The 22,038-nt window shown below is 46.4% G+C and overlaps 1 protein-coding gene across 1 annotated transcript in view; it reads right to left on the bottom strand.

The window, feature by feature from the left end:
- gabrb2b (gamma-aminobutyric acid type A receptor subunit beta2b) overlaps positions 1 to 10,933 on the bottom strand; it is a 92,463-nt gene extending 81,530 nt beyond the window's left edge. Inside the window, exons 1-3 of the mRNA XM_029690495.1 lie at positions 10,685 to 10,933; positions 10,457 to 10,548; positions 9,695 to 9,762 (exon numbers count right to left, since the gene is read on the bottom strand). Coding sequence (XP_029546355.1) covers positions 9,695 to 9,762; positions 10,457 to 10,548; positions 10,685 to 10,767 — 243 coding nt within the window. The 5' untranslated portion in view covers positions 10,768 to 10,933. The remainder of the gene's footprint in view (positions 1 to 9,694; positions 9,763 to 10,456; positions 10,549 to 10,684) is intronic.
- Positions 10,934 to 22,038: the final 11,105 nt, after the last annotated feature.

The following is a 22,038-nucleotide window of genomic DNA, read 5'->3' as shown; positions in this document are numbered from 1 at the left end:
TATATTAGCCCACAGAGCTAGAAATATGCACTTTCATACTAGGGTTAGGACATCATACTGTAGCTTATACTGTACATAACTGATGTACAAAACAATCTTAAAACGATCTACTTTGGTTTAGATACAAGCATCATGAAACCTAGGGGAGACTGGGGTAAATTGAGCCATTTTTTATATTCAGCATCACTCCAAGGGAAATATAGTATTATTTCTAAGAAATATATCTACATATACACTGAGTGTAAAACACATTAAGAACACCTGCTCTTTCCATGACAAAGACTGACCAGGTGAATCCAGGTGAAAGCGCTGATCCCTTATTATGTAAATTGTTAAATCCAGTTCAATCAGTGTAGATGAAGGGGAGGAGACAGGTTAAAGAAGGATTTTTAAGCCATGAGACAATTGAGACATGGATTGTGTATGTGTGCCATTCAGACTGTGAATGGATTTAAGTGCCTTTGAACGGGGTATGGTAGTAGGTGCCAGGCACACCGGTTTGAGTGTGTCAAGAACTGCAACGCAGCTGGGTTTTTCACACTCAACAGTTTCCCGTTTGTATCAAGAATGATACACCATCCAAAGGACCTTCATCCAACTTGACCCAACTGTGGGAAGCATTGGAATCAACATGGGCCAGCATCCCTGTGGAACGCGTCCATGTCCCGATGAATTGAGGCTGTTCTGAGAGCAAAAGGGGGTGCAACTCAATATTAGGAAGGCATTCCTAATGTTTTGTACACTCAGTGTACTTCAGGATGTTGTGTATCCCTGGAAATAATCAGTTACAGTTTTGAAAACATAGCTTGTCCAAAAAAATTTACATCACAGTTTTGAATACATAGCTTGTCCAAAAAAAGTGGTCTCTTGGCACAACTTATCCCCGGGTATGGGGTAAATTGAGCCTTAGGACAGGGTAAGTTGAGGCACCTCCAAATTTCTGTACTGAATTAAATATTACCACTACCTTTTTAAAACCATGTCTATCTTGATTTCCCAAACACAATTCAAAACAATCACAATCCCTTTTTCTCTTTTAATCATTTTAAGCATAGTTTAACACATGCTTAACACCTAACAAACGCTTTGTAACAATTTGTACTGTTTTTAACATAGGCCAGGCCCTGGTGTTACCTCATATCCCAGCGATAAGGCCTTGCATTACACCTGGGAAGAAAACACCTCAATTTGCTCAACTTGCTATTGGCTCAACAAATGGCTCAACTTTACCTCATGGCCAATGGCTCAATTTACCCTAAGACAAACATTTGGACTATATTAGCCCAGACAGCTACAAGGATGCACTATCATGCTAGATTTAGGACCTTATTGTCACAACGTCCACAGAAGGTGGCGCCTCTCCCCGTTCGGGCGGCGCTCGGCGGTCGTCGTCGCCGGCCTACTAGCTGCCACCGATCTCCTTTTCTGTTTCATTTGGTAATGTCTGTTTAGGTTAGCACCTGTTTTGTGTTTATTCATTAGTGGGGTATTTAGTCTGTCTGTTTTTGGTTTGGGGTTGTGCGGGATTGTTTCGTGTCATTTAATTGGAGGTTGGGGATTTGTTTTCCTCTGCCGTTTCGTATTAGGCATTAGGGTTTGCTGGGCTGCGTCCCGACTCGTTTTAGGACTGTTACCTATCGTTGGCATTTTGTACCCTGCCTTGTCTTTTTTCGGCACTTTGGACTGTATTCATTAAAAACATGTTTCCCACGTACCTTAGTCTCCTGCGCCTGACTTCACCCCTCCTGCATGATCGAATCTTATGACAGAATCCCGCACCAATAATCATGGAGTCAGCAGGAGCAGAAGCGCCAGTCCCGTCCATGGAGGAACGGGTCACCCAGCACGCAAACATCCTCCATCGCCTGGGTACGGCTATGGACCAGGTGTTGGCGCGTCTAGAGAGCTGGGAGAGAAGCGCTCCCCTCCCACGCCAGCTCCTACTCCAGCTGGAGCTGTACCTAGCGACTATTCGCCCCACTCCCTCGGGAGAAGAGAGTGTTAGTGCCCTCGTCTCTTGTCTCATGGGTAGAGCTCTAGAATGGGCCAACGCCGTCTGGGAGGGTCCAGACTCGGCTAGGGACAATTACCTGGAGTTCACGGTATTCGATCATCCCCCGGAGGGCTAGGCGGCGGGTGAGAGACTGTTCCATCCGAGAAGAGGAGCGCCCAGGACTTCGCGTTGGAGTTCCGGACCCTATCCGCTGGAGCGGGGTGGAACGAAAGTGCCCTGATTGATCACTACCGCTGTAGCCTGAGAGAGGACGTCCGCCGGGAGCTGGCATGTCGGGACACGACCATCACCCTGGACCAGCTCATCGATCTGTCCATCAGACTGGACAACCTGCTGGCTGCCTGCGGGCGTTCCCATCTGGCCCTTTTCGTTCCACCTCCCAGTCCTCCTGCTCCAATGCCCATGGAGATGGGGGGGGGGCTGCAGCTAGGAGGACCGGAGGGGGAGGCTTCTCCTGCGCCCACTGTGGTCGCAGAGGGCACACTGGCGACTGGGGCTGGAGAGGCTTGCCCGGGAGTTCAGAGGGCAAGCAGAGCACCACTTCGACACCCCAGGTGAGTCAGCACCAGCCTCAACCAGAGCCCCCTGTCGGCCACATGCATGCCTTAGTTTCTTTTCCTGAGTTTTCCCCTCACTCCCAGCATAAGGCGCTAGTCGATTCAGGTGCGGCTGGGAGTTTTATGGACCGTGGGGTCGCCAATAAGTTAGGGATTCCCCTGGTTCAGTTGGACCAACCCTTCCCCGTTCAGGCCCTAGACAGTCGACCACTTGGGTCAGGCCTGGTTTGGGAAGTCACTGTGCCACTGGTTATGGTGATGTGGGGTGGTCATGAGGAGCGTATCAGCCTTTTCCTCATTGATTCCCCGGCGTTTCCGGTGGTACTGGGAATTCCCTGGCTGGCCACTCACAATCCTAAAATTTCGTGGAGACAGAGGGCTCTTAAAGGGTGGTCGAGGGAGTGCTCGGGCAGGTGTATAGGGGTTTCCACTGGTGCAACAACGGTGGAGAGTCCAGACCAAGTCTCTACCGTGCACATTCCCTCAGAATATGCCGATTTGGCTATTGCCTTCAATAAAACGAAGGCGACTCAATTACCACCTCATCGACAAGGAGATGAGCTCCAGGCTAACGCTGCACTTCCCAGGAGTAATGTGTATCCTCTGTCTCAGGAGGAGAGTGGCTATGGAGACATACGTCACTGAGTCCTTGAGGCAGGGATACATACGGCCATCCAAATCACCTGTCTCCTCGAGCTTCTTTTTTGTGAAGAAGAAGGAGGGAGGTTTGCGTCCGTGCATTGGACTATAGAGGTCTAAATTCCATCATGGTGAGTTTCAGTTACCCGCTATCTCTCATCGCTACGGCGTTGGAGTCATTTCACGGGGCGCGCTTCTTCACAAAACTGGATCTCAGGAGTGCGTACAATTTGGTGCGTATCCAAGATGGGGACGAGTGGAAAACCGCATTTAGTACCATATCTGGCCATTATGAGTACCTCGTCATGCCGTATGGGTTGAAGAATGCTCCAGCCATCTTCCAATCCTTTGTGGACGAGAATCTCCGGGACCTGCTCGGTCAGGGTGTGGTGGTGTACATCGATGACATTCTGATCTACTCCAAAACACACGCGCCGCGCATGTGTCTCTGGTGCGTAAAGTGCTTGGGCGACTGTTGGAGCATGACTTGTACGTCAAGGCCGAGAAATTTGAGTTCTCCAAACAAGCCGTCTCTTTTCTGGGGTATCGCATTTCCACATCCGGGGTGGTGATGGAATGTGACTGCATTGCGGCCGTGTGTAATTGGCCGACTCCAACCATGGTTAAGGAGGTGCAGCGGTTCTTAGGGTTTGCCAATTACTACCGGAGGTTTATCCGGGGCTTTGGGCAAGTGGCGGCTCCCATTACCTCACTGACGAAGGGGGGCCCGGTGCGGCTGCGGTGGTTGGCGGAGGCGGACAGTCTTTTGTCGGCTGAAAACCCTGTTTACCGAAGCCACAGTGCTGGCGCATCCGGACCCCTCTTTGCCATTCATAGTGGAGGTGGACGCGTCCGAGGCTGGGGTTAGAGCTGTGCTGTCACAGCGTTCGGGCGCGCCCCCGAAGCTTCGCCCCTGTGCTTTCTTTTCTAAGAAGCTGAGTCCGGCGGAGTGTAACTATGATGTGGGGGACAGGGAGTTGCTAGCCGTGGTCAGGGCCCTGAATGTGTGGAGACATTGGCTTGAGGGGGCGCAACACCCTTTTCTCATCTGGACTGATCACCGTAATCTGGAGTACATCCGGGCGGCGAGGAGACTGAACCCTCGCCAAGCCAGATGGGCTGTTTTTCATGAGATTTCAGTTCACTATCTTGTACGTACCAGGTTCCCGGAACATCAAGGCCGACGCACTGTCTCGTCTCCACGACGCCGAGGAGCGGTACATCAACCCCACTCCCATACTTCCAGCCTCCTTTCTGGTGGCACCGGTGGTCTGGGAGGTGGATGCTGACATCGAGCGGGCGTTGCAGTCAGAACCTACTCCACCTCAGTGTCCCGCGGGTCGGAAGTACGTCCCGCTCTGTGTCCGCGATCGACTGATCCGGTGGTCGCACACGCTACCCTCCTCGGGTCATCCTGGGATTGAGCGGACGGTGCGGGGTCTTAGAGGGAAGTACTGGTGGCCCACTTTGGTGAAGGATGTGAGGCTCTATGTCTCTTCCTGTTCGGTGTGCGCCCAGTGTAAGGCCCCTAGACACCTGCCTAGAGGGAAACTACAGCCCCTCCCCGTTCCACAGCGACCATGGTCCCACCTGTCGGTGGATTTCCTCACGGATCTCCCGCCGTCTCAGGGGAACACCACAATCCTGGTCGTTGTGGATCGGTTCTCTAAGTCCTGCCGTCTACTCCCTTTGCCCGGTCTTCCTACAGCCCTACAGACCGCGGAGGCCCTGTTTACTCATGTCTTCCGGCACTACGGGGTGCCTGAGGACATCGTCTCTGATCGAGGTCCCCAGTTCACGTCCCGGGTGTGGAGGACGTTTATGGAGCGACTGGGGGTTTCGGTCAGTTTGACCTCAGGTTTTCACCCCGAGACTAATGGGCAGGTGGAGAGAATTAACCAGGATGTGGGCAGGTTTCTGCGGTCCTATTGCCAGGACCGGCTGGCAGAGTGGGCGAGGTTCGTGCCGTGGGCCGAGATGGTGCAGAACTCTCTTCGCCACTCCTCTACTAACCTGTCGCCCTTTCAGGTGGTGTTGGGTTACCAGCCGGTCCTGGTGCCCTGGCATCAGAGCCATACTGAGGCTCCTGCGGTGGAGGACTGGCTACAGCGCTCTAAGGAGACCTGGCGTGCCGTCCAGGAATCCCTTAAACGGGCAGTGGGACGGCACAAGGAGAGCGCTGACCGTCGCCGCAGTGAGGCCCCCGTGTTTACCCCGGGGGACAGGGTCTGGCTCTCAACCCGGAACCTGCCCCTCCGCCTGCCCTGCCAGAAGTTGGGTCCGCGATTTCTGGGGCCGTTTAAAGTCCTGATGAGAATAAACGAGGTGTGCTATAGGTTACAGCTCCCTTCGTATTACCGTATTAACCCCTTGTTTCATGTGTCTCTCCTCAGGCCGATGGTAGCTGGTCCACTGCAGGACGCTGAGGTGCGGGAGGTCCCTCCGCCCCCCCTGGACATCGGGGAGGCCCCGGTGTACACAGTCCGGTCCATCTTGGACTCCAGGCATCGGGCAGAGGGCCTGCAGTACCTCGTGGACTGGGAGGGGTACGGTCCGGGGGAGAGGTGCTCGATACCGGTGGAGGACATCTTGGATCCATCACTGTTGCGGGAATTCCACAGCCTCCATCCGGATCGCCCTGCGCCTCGCCCTCCGGGTCGTCCTCGAGGCCGGCGTCGGCTCGCTGCGGGAGCCGCGCGTCAGGGGGGGTACTGTCACAACGTCCACAGAAGGTGGCGCCTCTCCCCGTTCGGGCAGCGCTCGGCGGTCGTCGTCGCCGGCCTACTAGCTGCCACCGATCTCCTTTTCTGTTTCATTTGGTAATGTCTGTTTAGGCTATCACCTGTTTTGTGTTTATTCATTAGTGGGGTATTTAGTCTGTCTGTTTTTAGTTTGTGGTTGTGCGGGATTGTTTCGTGTCATTTTATTGGAGGTTGGGGATTTGTTTTCCTCTGCCGTTTCGTATTAGGCATTAGGGTTTGCTGGGCTGCGTCCCGACTCGTTTTAGGACTGTTACCTATTGTTGGAGTTTTGTACCCTGCCTTGTCTTTTTTCGGCACTTTGGACTGTATTCATTAAAAACGTGTTTCCCACGTACCTTAGTCTCCTGCGTCAGACTTCACCTCTCCTGCATGATCGAATCTTATGACACTTATATTGAAACTTATAAAGAACCCAACTGATGTATAGAGCAATCTGTAAATTACCTACTTTGGTTTAGATACCAGAATCATGGAACCTCTTAACACAATATATTAATTTGACTTGGTTTTCTTCCTTCAGACTGCATGAAATGATCACCTCTTCCTAAATACTTGGAAACATGATTAATGTTGTGTATGGTTGCTTAGAAACAACGGGTGGCTCAATTAACCCATTGGTTCAACTTAGCCCACTCTCCCCTTTCAGCTTCATGTGTCATCTCAGGAACACTCAGACTACAATATTTTAAACTTTTTGCAATAAATGTGTCCAACTATGCCAACATAAACACGCCTTGGGTAAATTTTGCTCCACGTTGTATCTCTCAATCACTTAATCATACAGTATAGTAAACCTTTGATACAGCACAGTCTGTTCTTCACAGTTTTCTACAGATATGTCTGTGATATCTTGATCTCCACAGCTGCCATGAATCGACTGTGCTGAGTTTCAAAATGGAGGGCTCTGCATTCTGAGCACCTTCTCCAGCAATCAATAAGCTCCTCTTGACCTTTGTCTACATCAATAATGGTATTTCTGATTTTTGAAATAGAAGTTTGTCTCATCCTCAACACAGAGTATTTATTTCCCTGAGGACTCTGTTGGCATATTCTTTGACAATAAAATGGCTCATTCAACAGTAATATTACTCAACTAGGAAGAAAAGAAAGAAAGAAAGAAAGAAAGAAAGAAAGAAAGAAATTTAAATGTAGGGCAACACTGCAGTAGATTCTACCATGAAAAAAGATTAACTAGCTGCATGGAGTTGCAATTGCTCCATTTCATTTGTATTATGTGTGTTCTATTGTGTGTGTCTATCTCTGAATCATATGAACCCCAAGCAAAATTAGGTGCATGACCTTCCCTCCAACCTAACGGACTCTGCCTCTCCAAATAGCAGGTTGTTAATGTTAGGACACTTTCACGCGCACCAGGCCAGGCCTGACGCCAAGGATTTACTTCGCCCGGCCTTACATCTAACCTTTTCTCTCCTCCCAGGGCTCTGGATGGAAGAACACCCAGACGCAGAAGACCTTTTCGGGGAATGTGCATTCAAACACAGGCCTATTATATACCTGGCACGCTGGATCGACATACGTTACGTGACTCAGTAACCACGGCGAATTCAAACCAGAGGACAGACGGCACCTGGGGCTTTTGTTCCACAGACCAAGCACACCACCACAGAGCTCCCTTCCCTGGCTCTAATGAGTTAACATTGTCCGAGGCAGGTAGAGGAGCTGCTAAAGACATGGTGCTGCTGGAGTACAGTGGAAGAGGGTGGGAGAGGACGGGTTGTCGGTAGACATAAAAAAAACTTCACCCTCACTCAACCTCTTGTTAAAAGGGGTCCATTAGGAAACCCTACTGTCCCATCCCCTCCTTCCAGTCCACTATGTGGGCGTCTCTGGGGAAGTAGTGAGGCTTACGCTTTCAACCAACTATGTGGCCTGGGTCTAAAGAGAAGAAGAAACCATCCGTATCCCAGCTATGATTTTAAGAGGAGCTGAGATAAAAGAGGAGGCACCACAGAGGGAAAAATGTATACAGTTACATATGGCGGTACTATTTTTGACAATATTATACCAATCATTTGACTCAAAGCATTGATTTTAAAAAAATGTCACAAATTTTTTTAAACTTTTTGGGAGAGCATGGTCCCTCTCCTATTTTTACTTCCAGCCAGGCTTTGTGGATTATCGCAACGTGATAATAGTCGCTGAGCATATTTGTTGAAAGCATTAAAGGTAAAATCATTATCTAAAACAATAACCCAGGTGGAGATTAAACATGCAGACGCATAACAAAGGCCAACTTTTTGTCATCACACAGGGGTCGTCCACATTGCCACAGGCAGCTGCCTACCATGACGTAACCTTCAGTTCATGGTGCGTTGGCCACTCGCTTTGGCTACACAGTGAAAATCACTGTTTAATCTGGATGAAGGCATGCAGGAGTCAGAGCCAGACAAATCAAAATGTGGAGGGCACTAGACCAGTGATCTATGCGTTTACTCTCTCTGGCCTTCCTCTGACATCATGCAAATGCATGCTAATATGGATGACAAGGGCAACTTCCACGAGCAACATCGTGTAAATCATACATCTTGTTTTATACAATAAACCCAACTGGAATTACATTTGGTCTGGGGGACATCTATGATGACAACAGTTTAAACTAAAGGCTATGGGTATTTGTGCCAAAAGCAGCCAATGGTGTGCTCTTAACTTCATATCATGATGAGTCCCATTTCAACTGGAAAACATCATTTCAACAACCAGTAGAGTTGAAATGCACCTGAGCAAAGCTAGACCTTTGTATGTCTCCGCGATTTCATCACAAACGCAGTCATGGTACTTGACCTCAGCAGTAATCTAAATACATGTATTAATAATATTATTCATATTTATAATAATAATAATATCGTCAACTTCAGTGTCATATGAAAAAGGCCTTATTGGTGTACTACAATGGAGGCATATGTTTTCTCGTAACACGTGTCAAATCTAAGAAATGACAACACAACTGAAAAACACACTAATAGCAGAGATTATCCATGGATTTTATCCAAAACATACCCAAGGGTTCAGTGGAGGGACCTTTCCTCTCAGTCAAAGCCTGGAAAACCTGTCACCGTTTACATTGATGTGCAGTTCTGACTAAATAGCACTAGGGGATGCTCTTGCATGAAGCAAAACTTGTCTCCGGCAGTATGCGCTTCATAAATTCCTTGAAACATGAGTATTTCCAGGCTACCACTACATGTAAACACATTACAAAGACTCAAACCACCTTGTTCACTCTTCTCAAACACAGGTATGTGACATGTCAACCAAGCCCTTGTGTTCATCCCTTAAGGCAGGAGCTTCCATAATCAACTGACATAAATTGAAATTCAGGTTACAACCTGAAACATGTTCTTAGGAAACATTCACAGTTGGGAAACTCTGTTATGGGTGGATTAGCAACAACATGCTAGGCCTATAGGTGTGAATTTAAAAACGTCGATAGTCATAGTAAAATGGGTTGTTGCCATTGAGATGACTTCTGACGGTTTTTGGATTGTTCCTACCCTATTACGTAAGCAATCACCGTAGGTGTATTGACAATGCCCAGCAGACCAATACAGCTGTGAGAAGACGAAATATTTTGATAGCATCGGTTAGACTGGTAGCCTATTCCGTGCAGTGCGCTGGGGGGGTTTCCTTCGGGAAAGACAGTGCGTGGAATATCAGAGCAATGCCCACATATCATTAGGAGAGGGTGATAATCGAGTACTTACCATATTGACTTCAGATACCATGTCTATGCTGGCTATGTCTATATTCATCCCCACTCCCACAGGGGGACCTGCAACAAATCAACAAAACGGACTGTAATGTTAACCATTTCATTATTTTTGTGGTTTATAAAATGAATACCATAAACCACAAATGTGTTTTAACACTTTGAATTATAGTAACTGCGTGCCATCAACACGCGAGCAATCATTCATTGACTTGTTGTCAGCAAGATAACACGAAACAATATGGGGATTTAAAAAAACAGGTGCGCACGGTGCCTTTGATGTTCATCGCAAAACACCGTGCATGGTGTTTATTTCGTCTAAGTGCTCCCGAGGAAATTGAAAGTGTGTATCTATGTCGACCGCTTTTACACCTGAATAGAGAGATGACCGCGTTCGTAAGGTAGCCGAGGCAAGACACAAATCGCCGACATAAATAACAACGGGTTGGGGAATGGATAATCACGTTTCATGACACTACAGTCAAAATGTGCATCATTGATTGAGCCTACAATGTAAAATACCCTTCTGGTATTGTGTTATAAAGTGTTCCTAATCCGCGTCGTTTAGCACATGTGGAACGAGGTGGCCAAATGTATCTATAGGCTACCTGGACAACTGGTGGGTAAGCTATGTGCGTTTAACTTTTATAAAATGAGAAGGGATTTGCGCGATCCACCCAATTAGAGCAACAACTGGGTGTTATGGGGCTGACAATAGAAACGTCAATTAGAGTTCGTATTAAATCATTTCAATTACCTCCGAAATCCGGCCTCAAGCGAATGTCATATCCTTTCAACAGTCTATCCACCGTTTCTTTTACGATTGACATATTGCTAGGGTCATTGACACTAGAGAAAGAGAAGGAATACATTATTATATTTACAGGCTTCTGGAGGCATGATTTAAGTGTTTTCTACAGTTTTTCTACAGTACAGTGTAAAGCACAGCCATACAAAGTGAAGAGCATCTAAACTGACCACTTACCTTTGCGCACAGACCACCGCCACTATTACAGGAAAGGTCCAAACCCCAAAGTAGCTCATTTTCCTTATTCTCAACACCGCCATAGTTTTGATATGATTTTGGATTTCAGTGAAGACAGACGAGATCCAACTTATTCTGGCCAGTGCAGTAATTCCAGTGTGGGACGCATGCGCATTTCTTACCACAACATCAAGAAGCGGTGGCTGCTGATGCTGGTGGTAGAGCAATTTCCCTGCCAGAGAAAATGTTTTAATGGGCAAGCGAAGCCTACAAGTTACTTAGAGGCAAACGGATGGATCTCACTCGCCGTTCATGATTTTCTAAAACGTGTGAAACAAACGTGATATAGATAATACTTTACTTGCTTATTTTCCGTTAATATCGACGTTTTATTCCACTTAGAAGGAATGTTTAAAAACGACAACATTAGCAATTAGGATGAGGTGTTGCATCGGCTACTTTATCTAACATCAATGTATGCTTCAACAGATTTGTGGTTGTTGCATGCTTCGACAGAACATTGGGAGGGACAACTATTTAACAGTGTGTGTGTGTGTGTGTGTGAGAGAGAGTGTGTGTACATAATATGCGCGCACTCTGAGCTGTAGCTACACACGTTCTCTAGCTTTCGCCTCACGTTCTCAGAGAGAACGTTCGTAGCTACAGCTCAGAGTGCGCGTGATCCAGGGTGTTTTGAGGCGCAGAATGATGAGCAGTAATAGGTAATAATCGGATTATTTGTTAGGGGTGTGTTTAGAGGGGCAGGGCAGCGACGGATGATTCGTTCCTTTGGAATTGATCGATATTCAGAATATGTAGGCCTAGATTGAAATCATTCGAACACAAAATGTATAAGCTATATAAACCTATAATGTCAGAGCATTCGTGAAATAGTCAACACCAGTTTGGAATTAGAAATTAGGCTACCCATGCGCTGGGCTGGATGTGCTCGCGCTCTTGCGCTCTTGCGATCTCTCTCTCTTTCAAGGTGGGATGCTCCTCAAAGTTTTTATGACATGACTCAACTTCCCAATCAATTTCACCCACTGCACCTCTCCTACGTGTTCGGGTTTTTGACGCAAATTTGCAAAGGCGTGTTCAAATTGGTTTCATTACCACTCGCTGTTGCTCTTGCGTCAATAATGCGCCTCGAGGAGGATAGAATACATGAACAATAGCAAGTATGCTATACATTTCAAAGCAAGTACCCACTCCTGAAACCGACTTATGCCACTTTGTAAAAGTGGACAAGCGTTGGTGGAATACAAATGCAATGGCGCACGGCACTGGGCAGAGAGCGCACGAGACCCCTGGACAATAGTCACAATTAATCAACATCCCTCTCAACTGTCATTCCTTAACAACCCACAATTAAGATGCGTATCATTGAGCTACTAGCTGCCACGTGAAGACCTACATCAACATGATATTAGTGGACATTATTGGACAATTGAATGTTGAAGTCCCCTCTTGGGGTATATTTTATTTCATATCGGTTTACTTGTAGCCTGGTTGCTTGATTTGCCATACATGAGATTATTTTTTTGGTAAGTAGTTGAATAACCCAGCTATTCTGAGATTGCAATTAGACCATGTAGAGAGCGATAAACTCTGCCCTCAGTTAGACAAATAATAATTAGAACATCTGTCATTAAAACCATAGGCCTCAGTGGACAAACATGAATAAACAACAAGGTCAAGTTCAAAAGCTTTATTGTCCATTTGCTAAAAACTGACATTTGTATTTGACTTCCATCGTGGTTTACGTCAGATACATAAAAACACACCATGCACAATATAATAAAAATTGGTTGTTAAATAGTCACTAGTTCATTCATTCACTCGTCTGTGATTTGTTATTCATCATGAATGCACATAAACGCCTGTCTCAGCCACTACCCCTTCTAATAATTGTTCATTTGCTCTACACTTCTAAAGAACATCTCAAGTATTCAGCACTTGCTAATGTTGCTTTCAGAGAGTGTATTTTCAGTGTTTCCTCTCCAAGGTCAAACAGACTTCCTCTCAGCGCTAAGACTGAAGAGCATAGGCATACAAGTGACTGATAGGTTACTGACTCTTCATAATCAAACACTAGTCATATTTCCTCCCTCATGGCCAGTCAAACTGCATCACACCATGTATTGGAATACAGCGTTTTTGGCTGTGTTTTAGTACAGGGTTTGTTTGCTGGCATGCAGGGTATTGATGGAGAGAGAGGCCAGTCTAGCCTGTTTGTGCAGAGAGCCTGTGGACACAGATAGCACAACACAGCGTATCATCTGCCACGACTTTGGGTCGCACTGTTACCACAAGGAAGGAAAAAGAGGAGGAAAGTAAACATTAGCAGTCCTCTCACAATGGTACACACTCTGTGATGTGCTATGTTTGCCGGTTAAACTAATACACTGGAAAGGTCAAAGCTCAAATACTGAATACTCAAATACTGTACATTAGTCTTAAAACTAATGTACAGACACATTCCTAAAATGCTATGAGACGAGAACTCTTGAAAATACTAAAGTTACATGTTTGAGTTCTTCTTTTTACTTGAGTGTTGACAAGTAATGCAATCTCCTCACTGAAGTCAATGTTATTTTTGTTGTCTCTGGTGTCTGATTTAATATTACGTTTCAGATGAAAGGAAACATATACCGATGTAGGATCTTAATTTGAGACAGTTTTTTGCTACTGTACAGCTGGAAAATAAGCCTGCAGCAACAGGAAATTAGTGTACTCAAAGCAACATTACACGCACATACACTACATACGCACACACGCACACATAACACACACACATATTGTGTCCACGCACACACACATACAGTGTTGCCTCTATACCTAGCCTTTGTTGCCTAACTATAACAATATTATTTCTTAGGAACTGCTATATAATTAGTGTTTATCAGTATAGGTTGTTACACAATTGGAACAAGGACTGTGTGTTTACAGATCCACTTGCTGAAGTTAATTCCATGTGTTGTATATTGAATGAAATGTTATGTAAGTATATTGCTGTTGAAAAGGATACACTTGTAATTATAATGTACCTACTCAGGAGCAAGCAACTTATTGTAAATTGGAGCACAATAGGTTTAATCTTTTTAATTATTAGCTAGCTATGAAATTACAATAACATCCTTTGCAGACTATTCATTCTAACCAGGGGTGTATTCACGCACGCGCACACGCACACGTGCACACACACGCGCACACACACAGTAGCCTACATAAAGTGTAATACATAAAAACAACATGATCACATGATTATTGAAAGCAGTATCCATAGAATGTGTGGACAGACTGGATTCTTTTTGATAAACCTAATGTGGGGGAGTTTGCACCTGGTCACAGATCTGTGTATAGACCCCCTGTGGATGTCTGACATGGCCAGGTACCAAAGTGAGATGGCGACGTAGCAGGATGCCAGGGTGACACATTGAAGCTAGATGGTACTCTTATCTTTTGAGGCATAGTTTTTCAAAAACCCATCTTCTGTATTATAATTTTGATGTTTGGTGTATATACCTGTAGTACGTACAGTGCGTCATGTATCAAAATTGCAATCACATTTTTTTTCCACCACAATGAACCGGTTGTGTATTTAACATGCAGTGAAGTGATGACTGCACTTACAGTGCTGAGTAGCCCTTTCTTGCAGTCAATGACCAAAAGCGCCCCCTTTGGCCTCATGGGTGGAATGTTATTCATATTGTCACGTTCTGACCAGTAAAGGGGTCATTTGTTATTGTAGTTTGGTCAGGACGTGGCAGGGGGGTATTTGTTTTATGTGGTTCGGGGTGTGTGTTTATGTAGAGGGGTGTTTGTTTAGAGTTTCCGGGGTTTTGGTCTATGTTAGTGTATTTCTATGTCTGATCTAGGGTGTTTAGTTCTATGTTTAATTAATTGGGATTGGGCCTTCAATTGGAGGCAGCTGTTTCTCGTTGCCTCTGCTTGAAGGTCCTATATATAGAGGTGTGTTTGTTATGGGTATTGTGGGAGGTTGTTTGTGCACTGCTATGTTTAGCCTGTATTACTGTTTAGCTGTTGTTCGTGGTTTCGGTTTGTTGTTTTTGTATAGTGTGCGTCATAAAATAAAGATGAGTATTCACGTACCCGCTGCATTTTGGTCCCCTTCCTACGATGGCCGTTACAGAACCTCCCACTAACAACGGACCAAGCAGCGGAGGAAGAAGCAGCAGAGGAGTTATCTAGAGTCGTGGACTTGGGAGGAGATTCTGGCTGGAGAGGGCCCATGGAGGAAGGCTAAAGAAGACCGGGAACGCTATTGGGGAACACGGCTGGCAAGGAAGCCGGAGAGGCAGCCCCAATCATTTTTTTGGGGGGGGGCACACGAGTAGTTTGGCTAGGGCAGGCAGTAGACCTGAGCCAACTATCCGTGCTTATTATGGGGAACAGAGGATCAGAGGAGCACCGTACAATGCGGAAGTGTGCACGATCTCGCCTATGCGCACAAACAATCTGGTGAGAATGATTCCAGCCCCTCGCAAGTGCCATGCTCGAGTGAGCACTCAGCCCGTAGGGGTTGTGTGCTCCAGACCTCCAGTAATGCTTCACGGCCCAGTGTATCCTGTTCCCACTCCTCGCACTAGCCCTGAGGTGCGTGTTTCCAGTCTGGCACATCCAAAACCAGCACCACGCACCAGGCTTCCAGTGCGTCAGCCCAGTCCAACTCGTCCTGTTCCTGCTCCTCGCACTAGCCCTGAGGTACGTGTCTCCAGTCTGGTACCTCCAGTACCAGCCCCACGCACCAGGCTTCCAGTGCGTCAGCCCAGTCCAACTTGTCCTGTTCCTGCTCCTCGCACTAGCCTTGGGGTGCATGTCTCCAGTCTGGTACTTCCACTACCAGCCCCACGCACCAGGCTTCCAGTGCGTCAGCCCAGTCCAACTCGTCCTGTTCCTGCTCCTCGCACTAGCCTTTGGGTGCGTGTCTCCAGTCTGGTACCTCCACCACCAGCCCCACGCATCAGGCTTTCAGTGCGCAGTCCCCGTCCAGAGCGTCCGACGACAGTACCCCGTCCAGAGCTTCCGGCGACAGGACCCCGTCCAGAGCTTCCGGCGACAGGACCCCGTCCAGAGCTTCCGGCGACAGTACCCCGTCCAGAGCTTCCGGCGACAGTACCCCCTCCAGAGCTTCTGGCGACAGTACCCCCTCCAGAGCTTCTGGCGACAGTACCCCCTCCAGAGCTTCCGGCGACAGTACCCCGTCCAGAGTGTCCGGCGACAGTTCCCCGTCTAGAGACGGCCTACAGTCCGGAACCGAGTGAGACGGCCTACAGTCCGGAACCGAGTGAGACGGCCTACAGTCCGGAACCGAGTGAGTCGGCCTACAGTCCGGAGCTCCCAGAATTGTCCTTCTGCCCGAGGTCTACAGCGAAGCGCTTCAGCCCGAGGTCTACAGCGATGCGCTTCAGTCAGAGGCATTCAGCGGGGGTAGGCAGGTTAGGTGTGGGAATAAGGCCAGAGCCTGAGCCACCTCCACAGTAGGTGGGTTGGGGAGGGGGGGTGTAGCACAAGAACCGTCGGTGACGGTGGCCACCCACCCTTCCCTCCCTTTAGTTGGGATTATTTTTTTAGTACATTTTTTGGGGGGGGATCATTTTTGTGTGAGGTGCATCCGTGGTCTGCACCTTTTGGGGGGGGTACTGTCACGTTCTGACCAGTAAAGGGGTCATTTGTTATTGTAGTTTGGTCAGGACGTGGCAGGGGGGTATTTGTTTTATGTGGTTCGGGGTGTGTGTTTATGTAGAGGGGTGTTTGTTTAGAGTTTCCGGGGTTTTGATCTATGTTAGTGTATTTCTATGTTTAGTTAATTAGGATTGGGCCTTCAATTGGAGGCAGCTGTTTCTCGTTGCCTCTGCTTGAAGGTCCTATATATAGAGGTGTGTTTGTTATGGGTATTGTGGGAGGTTGTTTGTGCACTGCTATGTTTAGCCTGTATTACTGTTTAGCTGTTGTTCGTGGTTTCGGTTTGTTGTTTTTGTATAGTGTGCGTCATAAAATAAAGATGAGTATTCATGTACCCGCTGCATTTTGGTCCCCTTCCTACGACGGCCGTTCCACATTTTTTCTGAATTTCCGAATTAATACACTGCTCAAAAAAATAAAGGGAACACTTAAACAACACAATGTAACTCCAAGTCAATCACACTTCTGTGAAATCAAACTGTCCACTTAGGAAGCAACACTGATTGACAATAAATTTCACATGCTGTTGTGCAAATGGAATAGACAACAGGTGGAAATTATAGGCAATTAGCAAGACACCCCCAATAAAGGAGTGGTTCTGCAGGTGGGGATCACAGACCACTTCTCAGTTCCTATGCTTCCTGGTTGATGTATTGGTCACTTTTGAATGCTGGCGGTGCTTTCACTCTAGTGGTAGCATGAGACGGAGTCTACAACCCACACAAGTGGCTCAGGTAGTGCAGCTCATCCAGGATGGCACATCAATGCGAGCTGTGGCAAGAAGGTTTGCTGTGTCTGCCAGCGTAGTGTCCAGAGCATGGAGGCGCTACCAGGAGACAGGCCAGTACATCAGGAGACGTGGAGGAGGCCGTAGGAGGGCAACAACCCAGCAGCAGGACCGCTACCTCCGCCTTTGTGCAAGGAGGAGCAGGAGGAGCACTGCCAGAGCCCTGCAAAATGACCTCCAGCAGGCCACAAATGTGCGTGTATCTGCTCAAACGGTCAGAAACAGACTCCATGAGGGTGGTATGAGGGCCTGACGTCCACAGGTGGGGGTTGTGCTTACAGCCCAACACCGTGCAGGACGTTTGGCATTTGCCAGAGAACACCAAGATTGGCAAATTCGCCACTGGCGCCATGTGCTCTTCACAGATGAAAGCAGGTTCACACTGAGCACATGGCAGACGTGACAGAGTCTGGAGACGCCGTGGAGAACTTTCTGCTGCCTGCAACATCCTCCAGCATGACCGGTTTGGCGGTGGGTCAGTCATGGTGTGGGGTGGCATTTCTTTGGGGGGCCGCACAGCCCTCCATGTGCTCGCCAGAGGTAGCCTGACTGCCATTAGGTACCGAGATGACATCCTTAGACCACTTGTGAGACCATATGCTGGTGTGGTTGGCCCTGGGTTCCTCCTAATGCAAGACAATGCTAGACCTCGTGTGGCTGGAGTGTGTCAGCAGTTCCTGCAAGAGGAAGGCATTGATGCTATGGACTGGCCCGCCCGTTCCCCAGACGTGAATCCAATTGAGCACATCTGGGACATCATGTCTCACTCCATCCACCAACGCCACGTTGCACCACAGACTGTCCAGGAGTTGGCGGATGCTTTAGTCCAGGTCTGGGAGGAGATCCCTCAGGAGACCATCCGCCACCTCATCAGGAGCATGCCCAGGCGTTGTAGGGAGGTCATATAGGCACGTGGAGGCCACACACACTACTGAGCCTCATTTTGACTTGTTTTAAGGACATTACATCAAAGTTGGATCAGCCTGTAGTGTGGTTTTCCACTTTAATTTTGAGTGTACTCCAAATCCAGACCTCCATGGGTTGATAAATTGGATTTCCATTGATTATTTTTGTGTGATTTTGTTGTCAGCACATTCAACTATGTAAAGAAAAAAGTATTTAATAAGATTATTTATTTCATTCAGATCTAGGATGTGTTGTTTAAGTGTTCCCTTTATTTTTTTGAGCAGTATATATATATATATATATATATATATATATATATATTTTTTTTATTGATGACAATTGGGTGTTTCTATGTCAAACAGTTTTGTTATATTTCAGTCTTCTGTGGTGTGTATATAAAGTGTAATATTGGGACGCAAACTCAAAATGGAATACATTTCAACTCTATATCGGACATGGGACAGGTGTTTTCTTTTTTGTTGTTGTCCATAACCATGTGTGTGAGGTATATACTTTTGTTTCAAAGTATATTAGTTTAAGACTACCAAGAATCACTCTGTGTGACCTTGATTTAGTCTTTTGCAGTAAAAGGTTACATAGAGGATCACAATTAAACGGCCCTAAAAGGTACATTTTAATGATGCCTCTCTTGACAAGATGTTTTGTCATAGTAGTCTTATAATGATGAAATAAAAGAGCTTTGCCAATTAAAACAGATAATCAAAGCATAAAAACTCAAAAGGACATCTGGTACTCGAAGGACCGATCATAGCAGACTCATTGAACAAAGTCTGATTTCCAAAGCAAGCTGTATTTCAACATGAACTTTGATGTTTCTCAGAACTGTTTCTCAAGCCAAAAGATACACTGCATAGAGTAGCATATACTGTATATACATTTACGTGCTGTTTCTAAAGTTGTTGTGAAACCATTTGAAGATCTTAAGTTATTGACATCAAAAGTTTTTGATATCTATAATGTACATACAATACGTCATAGCTGCTCCAAAATGGAAATTATAACGCCAATCTTTACATTTGTTTATGTTCTTCAGCAGCTATGTGATTTCCCCCCACTGTGACACCAGGTTGCTTAGGCGATGACTATCAACAGTTTCCTTGCCAATGCCAGGAGTGAGCTACGTTTTGAAACTGTAGATAACCAGTAAAAACGGAGACCATCAGCCATCCTCTATGCCTCATTAACTGCCACCAACAGGAGGAGGCGCCACCTGCTGTTTCTCAAGGTCACAGCGCCCTTTACACTACACGACAATGGTCACCATCGCCAAATCTGGGGTGAGCGTCTTGGGGTGAGTGTCAGCTTTCAGCCACAGTTGGGAAGAATATCCGAGCGACCTTGCCAAACAGTGCCTTTTGGTGTCTTGGCTTCAAATATTGAGATTCCAACGGGGTAGCTGGAGCTCTTCCACCAGCAGACCTCCCACGTGAGACCCTCATGTCAACATCTGCTCCTCACTCCTCCTATGTCCCCTCTTTTGCCCCCTTCTTTGCCCCCTCACAGAAGAGCCCTACTAGGCTTGCCTCAGAACAACCACTGCCCACCCACACCACCTCTGCAGGCTCTCTGACTTTGACTTGACTCACTGAGTTTCTTTTTTTGTAACAGCGAGCTGTTACCATAGATACTGTATAATAAAGCAGAATTGCCACATCCACTGTTGGCGGTATGTTAAATATAACACAGCACCACAGAATTGCTTCAGATTTTGATAAGTATTAAACACATACACTTTATACATTTGGACTAAGATGTCATTGAATACAAACTTGGATTAAAAGTAGACATTGATCTAGTCGAATTAGAGAAAGGATGTAATCTGGTGTTTACCCGGAGTTGATGTTAATAATTAAAGAGGTTATGCAGTAAACAGGGATATAATTAGTATTGAAAGAGACTGACACTCAATGACAACAACATGTCCCCGATTAGCTGGCTGTAAAATAGGACATTCACTGGGTCACAAGCTGGTTTCTGTATTTTAGTGGGGGAGGGCCTGCTCCTCAGCCTGATCTTTTACTAGCTTTTTTTTAAATCATGAAACGCTTTGACTGCCTCTTAGTGCACCACAGCATTAGCTAACCTTCTGCTACTGTCCATGGTGCTGAAGTTTTAAGACTGCCTTACCTAGGTCTGGTAGGATTATGCCACAGTCCATAGAGCTGAAGTTTCAATTGCAGTTGGTTGCCTTACAAGGATCTATTGGGAGTTGTGTTGCTGACCATGCTGTTGAAATGTACACTACTAAAGTTGGTGGGATGAATAAAGTTAACTTTCCTTCATTCCATGTCAATGCACAATTATGAACAATAACATTTCATTGCATAAATAATATGTGCTTTTTTTCTCCTGGAGATGCTGAGTATGCCCAGAAGTTGTTGTACTGACCAAAACAAAGTACTAAATGTTCTATTTTCCCAGGCAATTTGGCAAAGGTCTCTTTTACAAAGGTTAGGGAGTTAGAAAAAGGTTTCTGTGAAGCAAGTAACTGCAAGGCACTGAGAAAGCTGCTTGATTTGAATTAAAATACTAAAAAAAATCAAGAGTTGTGTGCGAACACTCGGACGTCGACAGAGGCTTAAATCAAGTTCAGTTTGTCATCTCTGGGGTGACTCAGTTATGACACAAGTCATGTAAAATAGTTGTATCTTAAAAAAAATGGAATGGAAAACCCTCACCTTTCTACCGTTGATGTGTGTGATATCCTGGCTCAAAATGTCTACAGTGCAGAAATAAACATTGGTGATGAGTGTGGTTAGCCCTCAAGTTACCCCTGTGCAATATGAAGTGCTTTGAGAGCTGTATAATGCACAATGTTAATATAATCCATTACTATCATTATTAACATGTACGCAGTTCAACTCTTAAGATTCAAGTGATCTGTTCAACGATTCAGAGATACCTTTAATTCAAACACTGCATATTGAATGTAATGAACCAGAATGAATGCTTTCCAGAGTAGGATATGTTGTATCTGGACAATTAGCAATTAGGCTCCACTTGTGGGCCAAAATGCCTTTCAGCGGCACTATCTCTGACCATTTGGCACTTTATGACATAAATGATGCTCCAAAGAACAGCAAAGCTTAAAAATCACCATATCTATCTCTGTGTCAGTGCACTCTGGGACACCATCATGGATTTGTGTGTGTGTGTGTCAGCCAGGGAGCACGCCTCGGCCGCTTCAACAGAGATATGATGGTCATGGTTCTACCTCTTCTTAATGATCTGTGGTTGAAGCCCCTGCTGTATTGCCTACTGAACGGACCCCTAGTCCCATAATGGATGGCACGGCTCATGTTATGAATAATGCTGTGCCCATTGCACGGTGCTTAAACCTCACTGCCATGGAGGTGGATTAGGGTAATGGCCCTGTGTCATTTCAATGGTGGCATTACATAGCATGCCAAGCAGACTCACACCAGTGAAATCTGAAATAAGCTCCCTTCCTAAAGGGCATCTTGGCTCAGAGCATGGCTTCCATTAATGCTAAATGAATCATATTACACAGTAATGTTTACTATAATGTTAATTCAACCACTGCCCTTGCTACCATCATTTTTGCAGACGTTGTCATCCAGAGCAATTTACAGGAGTGCATCAATTTTCATACTGCCAGCCCCCTATGGGATACGAACCCACAACCGTGGCATTGGAAGCATCATGCTCTAACAACTGAGCTACACAGAACCGCCATCATTATCACTACCATCGCTATCAGTGCTTCTGCTGCTATCACCAGGGCCAGGAATTTTTGCTGACCTTGTGACCTTCCTAGGGTCAAACTCAACTCTCCTGCAGGCCACAACACTGTGTTAGCCCGTGGTGTACAAAACATTAGGAACACCTGCACTTTCCATGACATAGACTTAATCCAGGTGAAGCTATGTATGATCCATTATTGATGTCACCTGTTAAATCCACTTCAATC

Source organism: Salmo trutta, chromosome 15 (genome assembly GCF_901001165.1).
Source record: "Salmo trutta chromosome 15, fSalTru1.1, whole genome shotgun sequence".
In the NCBI taxonomy this organism is placed as follows: Eukaryota; Metazoa; Chordata; class Actinopteri; order Salmoniformes; family Salmonidae; genus Salmo; species Salmo trutta.
This window is presented reverse-complemented; position numbering and strand designations above follow the sequence as displayed.